Source organism: Spermophilus citellus (genome assembly GCF_964194105.1).
Source record: "Spermophilus citellus genome assembly, chromosome: 9".
NCBI classification, from domain to species: Eukaryota; Metazoa; Chordata; class Mammalia; order Rodentia; family Sciuridae; genus Spermophilus; species Spermophilus citellus.
Genome location: NC_138191.1, coordinates 108,790,684 through 108,804,660, shown reverse-complemented (window position 1 = coordinate 108,804,660; position 13,977 = coordinate 108,790,684). Strand labels below are relative to the sequence as shown.

The 13,977-nt window shown below is 40.5% G+C and overlaps 1 protein-coding gene across 1 annotated transcript in view; it reads left to right on the top strand.

Moving 5' to 3' along the window:
• The window catches only part of CTPS1 (CTP synthase 1), a 30,928-nt gene that overhangs the window by 2,816 nt on the left and 14,135 nt on the right, over positions 1 to 13,977 (top strand). Inside the window, exons 2-7 of the mRNA XM_081305708.1 lie at positions 967 to 1,145; positions 3,718 to 3,888; positions 6,190 to 6,290; positions 7,210 to 7,326; positions 10,005 to 10,088; positions 10,605 to 10,685. Coding sequence (XP_081161834.1) covers positions 980 to 1,145; positions 3,718 to 3,888; positions 6,190 to 6,290; positions 7,210 to 7,326; positions 10,005 to 10,088; positions 10,605 to 10,685 — 720 coding nt within the window. The 5' untranslated portion in view covers positions 967 to 979. The remainder of the gene's footprint in view (positions 1 to 966; positions 1,146 to 3,717; positions 3,889 to 6,189; positions 6,291 to 7,209; positions 7,327 to 10,004; positions 10,089 to 10,604; positions 10,686 to 13,977) is intronic.

The window sequence follows — 13,977 nt, the reverse complement described above, 5'->3', positions numbered from 1 at the left end:
CTGTGCCATTTCCACTTGTCTCTCTACTCTGCTGTCCTTGCAGCCACCTCACTTACCTCTCATCGGGTCTCTTTCTTCACTCTCTTGCAGCACTGTACTGCTCTTTGGATTTAATGTTTCCTCCCTCTGATTCCTCTGCCCATTGCTGGGTTTCTATCTGAGATCCCTTTCCCTCTGTGTTTAGTTTTTTTCTTGGCATACCTGGGAGAGATTGCCACCAAGAAGTAAGTTGTTATTACAGAAGAAAACTACCTATAATTGGAAGAATTTTAGATTTAGCTTTAACTCCTTTTTAATGTTGAACCTCTTTTCATCTGTTTTCCACAATATAGAGGAGCTATTTCTCAGTGATACATTGTAGTTTAGCCAAAGACATTATTCTTTCATAGAGAATTCAAGATTGCATTTTTTTCTCCATATAAGGGAAGTAATGAGACACCTGCCTGGTATCCCAGTATTTGGTGGTGATGTTAGCTAATGTTAAGGGCCTAGTGTATCAGCCAGCTTAGAGCTGTTTTTTGACTCGCAAGGTCATTGTCAAATATTTAAATAAAATCTACATTGTTGTATAGCAGTTGGTTTTTCTACTGGTCTTTTTTTTTTTTTAAGAGAGTGAGAGAGGAGGGGAGAGAGAGAGAATTTTTTTTTAATATTTATTTTTTAGTTATCGGCGGACACAACACCTTTCTTTGTATGTGGTGCTGAGGATCGAACCCGGGCCGCACGCATGCCAGGCGAGCGCGCTACCGCTTGAGCCACATCCTCAGCCCCTCTACTGGTCTTTGACTAATGTCTTTCAGTGATCTAAGAAACATCTGTTATGATCCTGTGTAAACCTGACAACCTTCTGAAGTTATGAGACATGTTCAAGGGGGTTCTTAGCCAGTAATTGGCAAAATAAGTATTTGAACCCAGTTGAGTTTGATTTACTGAAATACATTTTATCTATAATTTTTCTTCTTTCAGATCAAAAAGGAAAATGAAGTACATTTTAGTTACTGGTGGCGTTATATCAGGAATTGGAAAAGGAATCATTGCCAGCAGTGTGGGCACAATACTGAAGTCATGTGGCTTACATGTAACTTCAATTAAAATTGACCCCTACATTAATATTGATGCAGGAACATTCTCTCCTTATGAGCATGGTAAGCAACCAAACAACCACCTCCCCCATCTATCTTTTCTTAAAAACTGTGTATGTGAAAGAATATGTCACCTCTTGGGCATATTTACATTTTGTACAACTTCCATTTCCTGCCTTCTAAAATGGTCCCTAACTAGCATGGCAGAATTTCTGATGCTTTTTCTTACCTGGATGGGAGAAGCAGAAATCTTAGCAGCCAATTTAGTGATTAGAGTCTACGAGTTTCCATAAAGGAAAATACCTTTTTGGTAGCAGTTGAATAAAAATTTGTTTTTTCTCTTAAGAAAAGATACCTGATGACATAATAAACTTTTTCATATTTGAGAAGAGAGGGAGTATGCTTATTCTTTGTGACACCAATCTTTAGAAATTGAATGGTAGGTGAAAATTGTAAGACAGATTTTAGCACAGTATAAGAAAGATCTTTGGGGCTGGGGTTGTAGCTCAGTGATAGAACGCTTGCCTAGCATGTGTGAGGCACTGGGTTTGATTCTCAGCACTCAGCACCGCATATAAAAAAGTAAAATAAAGGTCCATTAACAACTAAAAAAATAATTAAAAAAAGAAACAAAGAAAGATCTTTGTAATAGCAAGCATCCTTCAAGAACTTCAAGAAGCTGTGAATTGCCTTTGGTGGAAAAGTCCAGACAGAGGCTCAGGACCACTTTGTAGGGATTCAAGCAGCAGGTAGATGCTGGATTTGAAAGATCTGTAAGCTTGGATTTTGTTTTGCTGGTAGAGTTTGAATAATATGAATAAAGATCTTTAAGTTGAAACCGCTAGGGAGGGTAGGAAAAGAGCATCTTACCTCGTTGTTGTTGTTGCTGAGTTATCTCAGATCCATTGTTTAAAACTGGGGGAGATGTATTATGAACCCATACCTTTAAGTTGTAAAATTCTTCATTCTTACTCTTCCTTTCTAATGTTGAGGTTAAAGTCTGTAAGAACATTATGTAACAAATAGTACCAGGAAAAGGTCCATATACTAGGGGGATTTTTTTTTTTCTTGGTGTTTCTAGGGCTGAAATCCCGGGTTTTACACTTGTTAGGCAAAGCCTAACTGAGCTACATCTGAGCAACTACTGATCTTAGATTAGTAGATTCTCAAGGGCTCAGCTACATCTTCAACCCTTGGAGGAGTATTAAATATAAAGTTCTTAAGCACTTAAGAAAAAAATTGGGGTCGGGGTTGTGGCTCAGTAGTAGAGCACTTGCCTAGCATGTGTGAGACACTGGGTTTGATCCTTAGCACCACATAAAAATAAATAAATAAAATAAAAATATTGGAAAAAACAAAGTGATAAAAGAATTTGCTTATTAAAATAAATAGATAAATAAATAAATAAAGGTACTGAGTTTATCTACAACTAAACAAATTTAAAAAAGAAAAAAATAGACATTTTTTTCCTTTCCTGTTTTTGAGCTTGTCTCTTATTGTGATGGTAGGAATGAATCATTCTAAACAAAAAGATCTAGAATGAAGTTGCAAGAAATGAATGTGAAACAAAGGAATGGGGGAAGGTTGGGCAGATTCACAACTTGGCTTAGAACGAAAGGGTAGCCCAGAGGCTGGTTTTTTTTTTGTTGTTGTTTATTAGTTTATTTATTTTTTATTTTTATATATTTTTTAGAAGTAATTGGACACAAAACCTTTATTTTGTTTATTTATTTTATGTGGTGCTGAGGATCGAACCAGGGCCTCGCACTTGCTAGACGAGCTCTCTACTGCTGAGCCACAACCCCAGCCCCAGAGGCTAGTTTTTATAATCAGCACAACCTTCCTCTGCATATGTCATGGAAGTTTTGAATAGAATCATACTTTTGTTATACTTTAAACTTTATTCTGCTTAGGTGGGAGCCTTTTCTGGAAGTCTTTTTTTTTTTTTTTTTTTTTTTTTTCCCTTTGGGGAGCAGTTGCCATACTAATGTAAAGTGTCCTTTACCCTTAGCCTTCAGGGCTGGCATTTCCTTCATTCCTTCCTCTTGTATAACTCTTCCTGATAGAGTTTGTTGAAAGGCTGAAAGTTTGAAGTTACAGTTTGGAGAATAGTAGGTAATTTTACTTTTTTGTGTCATATTTAGTTTTCTAGAAATAGACTTTTTGGGGCTGGGGATGTGGCTCAAGCAATGGCGCATTCGCCTGGCATGCGTTCGGCCCGGGTTCGATCCTCAGCTCCACATACAAACAAAGTTGTTGTGTCCGCCGAGAACTAAAAAATAAATATTAAAAACTTCTCTCTCTCTCTCCCTCTCTCTCTCTCTCTCTCTCACACACACACTCTCTCTTTAAAAAAAAAAAAAGAAATAGACTTTTTGCTTCATATCAAGTTAATGCAGATTTTTTCACGGGTTGGGGATATAGCTTAGTTGGTATAGTGTTTGCCTCTCATGCACAAGGCCTGGGTTTAATCCCCAGTACCCCCCCCCCACCCACACACAAAATTTCAGGAGACTTGGAAAGATGGCTTAAAAATATGCAAATGCAGATTTTTTTCTGTCCAATTTCAGGATTCAAGTTGTGCCGCAGCTTACACATTTTTCACTTACAAAAATATTCTCACTGTTTGCTGTAGGTGAAGTTTTTGTGCTGGATGATGGTGGGGAAGTGGACCTGGACCTGGGTAACTATGAAAGGTTCCTTGACATCTGCCTTACCAAGGACAATAATCTCACCACTGGGAAGATATATCAGTATGTCATTAACAAGGAGCGCAAAGGAGATTACCTGGGGAAAACTGTCCAAGGTAATACTGGATTTACCTTTAAGATTTAAATTCTTAGCCAGTTTACTTTCTTTTGAGGATAAAAATTGACTTTTTATGTAATTCTAGCATTTTGTCAAGGTATTATTACTGAAATGATGCCTTTAGTGGAAAATCAGAAATTGACCATTTACTTAGAAACTAACATGAAGAAACTGCCTCTGCTGTGTGAGTAGTATCTGAAGCTTGTCAGTCCAGCCAATGTGGTGTCATTTGAGACCAGAGAGGGTTGTTTTTGCACAGTGATGAGTGAAGTGGTGGAGGCTGCTAGGTCAGGACATGGAACCAGGAGTGTGGATGTGTGTCCCTGGGATTCGTGTGTGTGGACCATGATGAAGAACAGCATCCATCGTGCCCGCTGGTTTTCCCTGGCATCATTGGCCAGGGGGAGTCTGAAAAGTGGGTTCCTGGGTCCTCTCAAACTTTCACTAGCACAATTTCATTTTTATTTGTTTGCTGTTCAGATAATGTGGTACAAAGTGTTCATTTGAGAAAAGTATTTTATTACTTTTAAAAAGTGACGGGAGTGGGGAACCACAGGTCTGATGGAATGGCAGCAGCCCCATTTGGGGGGACATTTTCCTCTGAGTTATGAGAGCAGATCTGCTTTTGGCTATCAACTTTACTGGACTAAAAGCTGAGGGTCACAGTGACAGCTGGCCTGGGTCTGCCTTGGCCCAATTCTGAACTAATCTGGTTATATTTGGGTCTTGGCCCTGCCACTTAACAACCTTATAAATATGGACAAATCACATACACTCTTTGAGTTGTGGTTTCCTTTCCTATAAAATGGAGATAATAACAGCACCTATCTATCCAGCTCTTAGGAGTTCTAAGGAGCTACATCAATAAGGTGTTTCCTTGAGTTCCTGACGCTTAGGAAGGACCAATTAGGAACTAAAATGGTTGTCAGTCATGTAGTTTATTGTTCTAGGCACTAGTGTGTTCATTCATCTCTGATTCATGAGATATTTATTAAATGCTCTCTGTGGTTGGACCTAACTGGTGCTGAGAATATGTGATGAACAAGACCACGAGGTCACTGTCCTCATGGAAGCTGGCTGTGAGAGAGAGAAAAACCAAACAGATAAAATGAGATAGCTGATAGGAGCTGTGAGGAAATAAATGGAGTGAGGCGAGAAAGCATGGCTGGGGGAAGCTACTTTGGACAGATGGTTGGAGAAGCCTTCAAGGAGAGGAGGAGCTGGGGAGGTCATGGGCAGAGAGGAAGAGGAGGGGTCATAGCAAGTACTGAGGTCTAAGGCACAGGGGGCTCCAAGGAACAAAGGGGAGGCTGGTGTGTCTGAGGCTTAGTGACCGAGGCGGATATTCAGAGAGGTTGGCCAGCTGTGCCTTCTGGGCCAGGCAAGGAGTTGGAATTGACTCAGCAGTGGGAAGAACCGAAGAGTTTAAACATGGGAGTGATGAATTCTGATTTGCATTTTCAAAACATCACTTTGGCCACTGTGTGTAGAATAGATAATGAATATCCTTGTGTGTGTTTACTGGAGTTGAACAGAATCTGGAGTTAAACAGTAATCTTTGCTCCGTAGGAATTTGCACAGTGAGCCCAACAACTATGATTTTGAAAGTGTTCAGCAGTAGCTGGCATTTACTGTACTCTGGCATACAAGGCCATCTCATAAAATTTCCACAACTTTATGAAGTAGGAGCTTTACCTCCACTTGACAGAGGAAACCAAGTTTAAGAATAGATAAGTAATTGGCCCTGTGAATCGCAGCTAATGAGTGGCGAACTGAGATGTCAACCCAGACCCCAGAGGCTGCTCCCCTCACCACTCTGCTCTGCTGTCCTTTCTCTGCAGCAGGTTGTCTACCCTTCAGTAAGCTGGAAGCATAATGTGCACAGCTCCTGCAGGTCTCCTATGCCTGGAAAAGCACTCAGGTGTGATGTGCCCACCTTCGGTCTTGGCTGTGAGCAGTAGAGTGACCACATGGCCTGTTGTGTTTGCATGTGGACAGACAGGCTGACTGCATGGGCTGATGCTCTGAGGTGGTTCAGGATGCCATTCTTAGACTCCTCTTGTGTGCTTCCAGCAACAACTTATAAATCTGAGGAGGTGGCCAAGGGGAGTTTGAACCAGAGATTATTGAGGCCATTGAAAGAAGGTCTCAAAAGTATTTTTATGAAACCACCACTACTCTGTCCAGGCAAAAAGTGTAGTAGTTTTTAAAATTATTTTTTTAGTATTTGAGGTAAATGCGTTTGCTTCAGTCAATGCCTATGGACAAGCATGAGTTCCAGCTTGTTTTTTCTTTCCAGTTGTCCCTCACATCACAGATGCAATCCAGGAGTGGGTGATGAGACAGGCGTTAATACCTGTAGATGAAGATGGCCTAGAACCTCAAGTGTGTGTTATCGAGGTTTGTATGGTCCCCGTGTTTGTGAACAGAGCACTCATTCATCTCCTAGTTAGCCATTGGCACCTGGCAAGACGTTCCCAGTGCAGTCAGGGCAAGATGCTGCCGTGGGGCTGGTGAGGACAGTCATAGTGTGGGAGAAAATTCTTGTCCAAGTGATACTACTTTTGTAGAATTATGGATTCACTTGATGTCACCTCTTCCAGAAAGAGTGGTGTGACACATTTCCCTTTCCTGAACAAGCTGGCAGACCTTTGCTTCCCTGCAGCAGGAGTACTCATCCAAATGAGTGTGTGGTTTTGGTTTCTGGGTGCTTTGTCTGCTGATCCCAGCTGTTGGATCTCAGTGTTCCTTCAAGATGAAGAGACTTGAAAGTTCTAGCAGTTTTTTAATATAACTGATGACTTTTTGTAAAAATCATCTATAATTAGCTAAGGAGATGAGATTAGTTTTTTTTTTTGCTTTGTGGCTCTCGCCCAAATAAAATTCCTGGTACCTCTCTCACCTCTTCTTTTTCTTAAAATGCTGTGGAAATATCTGTAATAGCCTTGGGGAATTGTGAGCCTACCCAGAAGGGTCCCCTTTCTACCAACTGACATTCTGCAGGGCTGGGATGTCCTTATTACATTGGTAACTGAATTGAGGCAACAGAGCAGATGTTAGAAATAGAAACCACCAGAAAAAGATTGAGTGCTCAACCTTTAAAATAACATTGCTGGGCTGGGGATGTGGCTCAAGCGGTAGCACGCTCACCTGGTATGCGTGCGGCCCGGGTTCGATCCTCAGCACCACATACAAACAAAGATGTTGTGTCCGCCGAAAACTAAAAAATTAAAAAAAAAAAATTCTCTCTCTCTCCCTCTCTCTCTCTCTCTTTCTCTAAAATAAAATAAAATAAAATAAAATAACATTGCTCTTCTAGCTTGGAGGAACTGTGGGAGATATTGAAAGCATGCCTTTCATTGAGGCCTTCCGGCAGTTCCAGTTCAAGGTCAAAAGGGAGAACTTTTGTAATATCCACGTCAGTCTAGTTCCTCAGGTAAGTCATTTACAGTCTGACTTTGGGGGAGAAAAGGTTGATTTTCACACTTTATCTAATAGTTGTCAATACTTGAGGTATGAAAACAAGGAATAAAGAATTTCTTGGTGAAAAGTTTATCATAATCATGTTTTGAAAAGATGAAATGGAAAACATTTGAAAGATGAATCGGGGCAGTTGTGGTTGAAGTAGGCGAATTGACCTGCCCTTATTTTTACTACATGGCAAAAGTAGAGGAAGGTTTTTTTATTTGATTGTTTTTGTTTTTTTGTCTTTTTAAAGACAAAAATTCACAAAGTTAGCACGAAGAGGAATTAAATAGTAATACAAATTGAGAAGTCTGAGAGCAGTTGGTTATGTAGAAACCAGTCTAGCAGACAGGCCTGGAAGTGCTGAACCCTCACCACTGGCAGTAGGGAGAGCAGAGAAGCAGCCCTGTTGGCCGCAGAATCACCACAGGCTCAGAGCAGGCAGCACGGGTCCCTCTAGGAGTGGGGGCACTGGTTGGGCTCATTGCAACTGCTGTTTCAGAAGAGGTAAACCCTCACCCCACTACCCAATGTGTACAGGTAGGCGTCAGCCTCTCTTCACTTTGGAAGAAGACTGTAGGCCCTGGGGAGGGTGTCCAGATAGCAGGCACTAATTGAGAGCAGTGACACAGAACCAGGAACGTGTTGTGGAGTGTGATGTTACACTGTTGAGACACTTTGTCTCTTTCATCACAGCCAGGCTTGGTCCTTCCATGTAGGAGATGGTAAGGGTCTTCTCTGGTGTATGACTGGTCCAGGAGAAAAGACACTACCTCAGGGCTCTGCAATGAACCAGGACAGCGAGGCCCACAGTGACCTGCCTGCCCCCTCTCACAGAGCTTCCAGTTAGCTTTTAAGTATGTGTAGCAGTCATTGATTAAAATCATGCAGGAGGTAAACTGTGCATTAAATAAGAACTAGATGCCAGAAGAAGGGAACATGTGGAGACAATCTTGGTAGTTAAGAATTGGATAGGAGAGATGGAAAAGTTAAGAGAAAAGAAGTTGAGGAAATACCTCAAGAAGTAGGGCAGAGACCAATAGGCAGAAAATAGGAGAGAAAATGTAAGAGTTAGAGGACTAGTCCAGGAGTTAGTATCCAAATTGCAGGATTTCCAGAAAAGAGGTACAGAGAAATGAAAGGGAAGTATGATCTAAACCAGGGGGTCAACAGATGGTGGCTCAGGGGCCAAAGCATCCTATTACCTGTTGTTTGAAAATATAGTTTTATGGAAATTGAGCCCTATCTATTTGATGATGTATTTTCTATGACAGCTTTTGCACTAAAACAGGTGAGTAGTTTTGACAGAGATCATAAGGTTGAGAAAAACCCTCAAGTATTTTTTTTTTTTTTAATGTTTATTTCTTTTAGTATTTGGCGGACACAACATCTTTGTCTGTATGTGGTGCTGAGGATCGAACCCGGGCCGCACGCATGTCAGGCGAGCGTGCTACCGCTTGAGCCACATCCCCAGCCCCATCAAGTATTTTTTTTTAAATCTAGGCCTTTACAGAAAAAGTTTTCTGACCCCTGATCTAAAAAGGAAATTGTGGGACATGAGTTTCTAGATTGAAATGGCCCATTGAAGGGAAGGGAGGGGGGATGGGAATAGGAAAAACAGTAGAATGACTTGGACAGAACTTTCCTGTGTTCATATAAGAGTACACACCAAGTGCAGCTCCACATCATGTACAACCACAAGAATGGGAAGTTATTATCCATGCATGTATTTATGTCAAAATACACTCTACTATCATGTATAACCAAAAAGAAAATTTTAAAAAGGGCCGGGAGCTGTTGAGTGCCCAGGCATATTGGATCCAACATGATCCACACCAAAGCACTTTGCTGTGAAGGTTCAGAAAAATGAGGCAGAAAGGCTCTAAAGGAAAAGATACTTTCTTTTTAAGAAAAAGAATCAATATGGCAATATTAGAGGCTAAATATAATAAAGCTATTGCATTAAAAATCCTAAAGGAGAATTTTTTTACAACCTAAAATTCTAAACCCAGCAAATCTCTTATGTGTGAGAGGAGAATAAAGATAATTTAGTACAGAAAGGAAAAGTTTGGCCCATAGTTTAACTGAATAGTATTTAGCTCTGAAGAGGCTGCGGGAACCAGAAGAGTACATTCTAGTCAGGATAGAGGAATGAGGGAGAGAATAGGTCCTCATTTAACAGGGAATTCAACAGAAAATGCCTCATTCTAAATGTTAAGTAGCAATAAAGCATACCAGAAGGATCAATTAAAAGGGTTGAAGTGAATTGGGAGTATAGTTCAGTGGTGAAACTTGTGTTTAGCACATGCCAGACCCTAGGTTCAGTCTCCAGCACCTAAATAAATAAGAAAAAGAGTTGGAAGTCCCCAGCACCGAAAGAAAGAAAGAAAAGGAATGAAAAAGTTGAAGAGCCTTTATTAGGGTTTGGAGAGTGGGAGATGGTGGATGAGACTAGGTACCACTACTCTTTAGGACAAATCCCCTACAACTATTTGACTAAATACATGCATGTGCAGTTTCAATAAATACAAGCTAAATTCTAAAAATGGTCAAACTCTCTTTAAAAAGGATTTCATGGAAAATTATACTTGAAAATTCTTTATTGTAGAGAAACTAACCTCCCTTTTTTTTTTTTCTTTTGACTATTAGCCAAGCTCAACCGGGGAACAGAAGACGAAACCCACCCAGAACAGTGTTCGGGAACTCAGAGGGCTTGGACTTTCCCCAGACCTGGTAGGATTTCCTGATGACCTGGTTTCATTGTGATCTCTTAGGTCTAATTAAAATCGTGCCTCCACACCAGGCAGGACCTTTGTCTTCTTGGCAGGCCTTTAATGAAAATCGATGGTGGAGGACATGGGTTCCTGCTTGGGGCTATAGTTGTGAGATTTTCTTATGGCATTTGTGAGGTCATGCACTTCCTGAAACTTGGTTCTCCTCTTTGTTCTTTATTTATTGTCTTTTTCCTACACAAGAACATTCATAGATGAGGAAAGCCCTAGTTAGCTCCTGTAGTTCTTTCATCTACCTCTTGGTTTACACTGCCATCCTCTTACGTTTCTCTGGTTTGGGTTTTAGGAATTTCAGTTTTGAAGATGAGATATTTTCATGGATCGCATGCATTGTTCTGAATGCTAACATTTTCATCCATCTTAACAATGTGATATCTATTTTAATTTTATTCAGTGAAAAAACTCAGCTTTGTAACCCTTCCTTCTGTCTAAGCCCCCTTTTTTTCTTTACTGCTAGGTTGTATGCAGGTGCTCAAATCCTCTTGACACATCAGTGAAAGAGAAAATATCAATGTTCTGCCATGTGGAACCTGAACAAGTAAGTAGAAATTTTATCTTTGTGGAAACTGTTTTTGTTTATAGTTACCTGAAGCCTCTTGACCATGATGTTTCATGAGGCTTGCTGGTGTTTCACAGTTAGATATAATAGACTGGCCTCTAGCAGAACGAACACCCTTGGCTCTGTCACTCACCATCCCCTACTTCTTGAGGTTCCCCAAATGTTCCTGCACCTCTTCTGCATATTCCCTCCTCACTCTTTGGCCTTTTTTTCTTTCTTTTTTTTTTTTTTTTTGGTACTGGGGATTGAACCTAGGGGCACTTAACCATTGAGCCACATCCCCAGATCTTTATTTTTCGTATTTGAGAAGGTCTTGCTAAGTTGCTTAGGGCCTCATTAAATTGCTGAGGCTGGCTTTGAACTTGCGATCCTCTCAAGCTGCTGGAGTTACAGGCATGTGCTACCGTCGGGCTCACCCTTTGTTCTTTATACTTCATCCCTGCTGAAAGTTTTTCTGTTTCCCTATCACCTCACACCCATTCTGTTGTTGCTTTTGAGCTTGCTAATTTCTGACAGAAGTCCGTGTTCCTTTTTCCCTGTTGTCTTGGAAATCTGTTCATTTTTCATACTTCAGGGTCTGGCTAGGACATGGTATAGACTGAGAAGCTTTATCTTTAGCTCCTTGACCTCAACCCTCAGAATTCATCACTTCCTTCTCTGGGCTACCTGTGCATCTCCCATATGCCAGTGGTGAGCCTGTGCTGTGCCTCTTGATGTGTGTGTGCATGTGTCCATGTTTATCTCCCCTCACACACAGACTGAGCTTCTGGAGGACAAGGATCATCTTATTCAGCTTTGTGTCTCTGGTGCCTGGTGTCGGGGTGTTGTAGTCTCTCATATATATTTTAGCTTTTTTTTTTTTTTTTTAAAGAGAGAGTGAGAGAGAGAATTTTTAATATTTATTTTTTAGTTCTTGGCGGACACAACATCTTTGTTGGTATGTGGTGCTGAGGATCGAACCCGGGCCGCACGCATGCCAGGCGAGTGTGCTACCGCTTGAGCCACATCCCCAGCCCTACTTTTTTGTTATTGTGATAATGGAGCAGACTTATGGTACAGAAAATTCGAAATTTTGGAACCTATACGATGCTTAGTATGAAAATTCTGGTAGTGATAAGTTGAAATTATGGCATTGGTTGGTGTATTAGTCAGCTGTTTGTCACTACAACAAAATACCTGAGGCAGCTAATTTAATAAAGGAAAGAGGTTTACTTGCTTCACAGTGTTGGAGGCTGAATGTCCAAACAGCACAGCACAAGCTCTGGGAAGACTGCATAGCGGATAGCAGAGCCCATGTGGAGGAGGATCATATCTCCAGCTAGGAAACGGAACGGGGAGGGGTGTGTTTTGCTCTTTTTATAATAACCCTCTCCGAGAAAACAAGGATCACAGGAGAAATGTCTTAATTCCTTTTGAGGTTAGGGGCCCCAGTGATCCAAGGAACTTTCTAGACCCAATACCCGGTACTTCTCGATGCCACCACTCTGGGACCAAGCCACCAGTCACGTGGACCCTTGGGGGACACCAAACTACAGCAGCAGGTTTGGCTGGGGGAAGACGAGAAGGGAAGTTGAAGTTGAGGAATTTCAACCTTAGACTATGGAGAGTTTGTTTTACTACTAGATGGCTGAGGATCAGGAGACTGATCAGGAGAGCCCAGATGGCTCACAGAGGGGACAGTAAAGCAGTGGTGTTGAAATAAGAGAATCCACTTGTAAGATTTTGAGGAGAACATAGGAGGATGATAGGTTAGGTCACTGGCCTGGCGTAGCCATGAATGGAGCAGAAGGAAAGCCCTTGGCCCTCTCCATGGTGGCTCAGGCCTCAGCGGGGAGGGTCATCTGGGGCTGGAGTCACGGCTCGCAGGTGTGATTCCTGAGCCAGGAGACCACCAGAAGGATTGTTTCATACTGAACCCTGGAGCACAGAGAGATTTTCCTGTTCTCAACAGCCCTTTGTCATTCACTTTGATTATTTTAGATATTTCTGTCCTAGCAAGTGAAGGGAATTCAATTCTGTAGTAGAATTGATTCTCATTAAAAGTGTTCACTATTAAAAATGTGACAGGTATTTCCATTTTTAAATTTGATATTCAGATCTTTTTGTCTGTTTTTAAAATTGAGTTATTTATCTTGTTGAGTTGTAAGAGTTCTTTATATAATCTGAATGCAAGCCTTTTGTCATATACTTAATGATTTATAATATTATCCCCATCTGTGGCTTGCCTTTTTATTGTCTTAACAGTGTCTTGGAGCAGAAAAGCTTTTACATTTTCAGCTTATCCATTTTTTTCTTTTATGGGTTATGCTTTTGCACATTTTTTTAAGGACCCTTTGCTTAACCAAGGTCATGAATATTTTCTTCTAGATTTTTTTTCTGCAAGTCTTATATTAGGTCTTACATGATCCATTTAGAGTTAAGTTTTGTGTATTGTGTGAGGAAATTGCATTTCCGAATGAGATATGGCACATATAAGACACCCTGGCAATTTCTGTTCTTTGCTCTATAGCCCAGCAACATTACTAAAATTCTATTAGGTTGGATTGTTTACCTACAAATTCTTTTGGTTTTTGTGGATAAGCAATGATATTGTTTATGCATTTAGTGGTTATTGTTTCTTGTTTTCCAGTTAAAGTTTCATTTATTTTCCAGTGAAATGAAATGTAATGGCTGTCTGTCCAGCATTTCTGAATAGTGATAGATGGCCATTCTTGCCTTGTTCTGGGCTTTAAATAGTAAACATTAATATTAAATGAATCCATATGATGTTTACTGTGGGTTTTTTATATTTTCAGTTTTTCCTTAATAGTCTTAAATTACCTACAATTTTTGTTATGAATTCATTTTGGATTTTTAATTAAGTCTGCATCCATCTTCTTCAATCTATTTGCATGGTGAGTTCCACTTTTAAATCTCCTAATGCAGTGGTTTTTAAAGTTGGCTGCACATTGGAATCACTATAGAAACTTGTAAAAATGCTGATGCCTGCTTCTTCCCCCCGAGATTCTAGTTTAAGTGCTCTGGGTTGGAGTGGGGGCATTAGGATTTTTATAAGCATCCCTTAATGATTCTATTGTGCAGATAAAGTCTGAGAACCACTGTTCTGAGTTAAGCCATTCAGGGATTCCTGGGATAGGTCCTCCTTCAATATGATTTTTTTTTAAAAATAACATTTGTGGTTTGGCTTGTGATTTTTAAAAGGATTTCTACATCCATGTTCTAATAGATTAGCTACTAACTTTCTGTTCTGGTCTTCTTCAGTTGGTTTTGG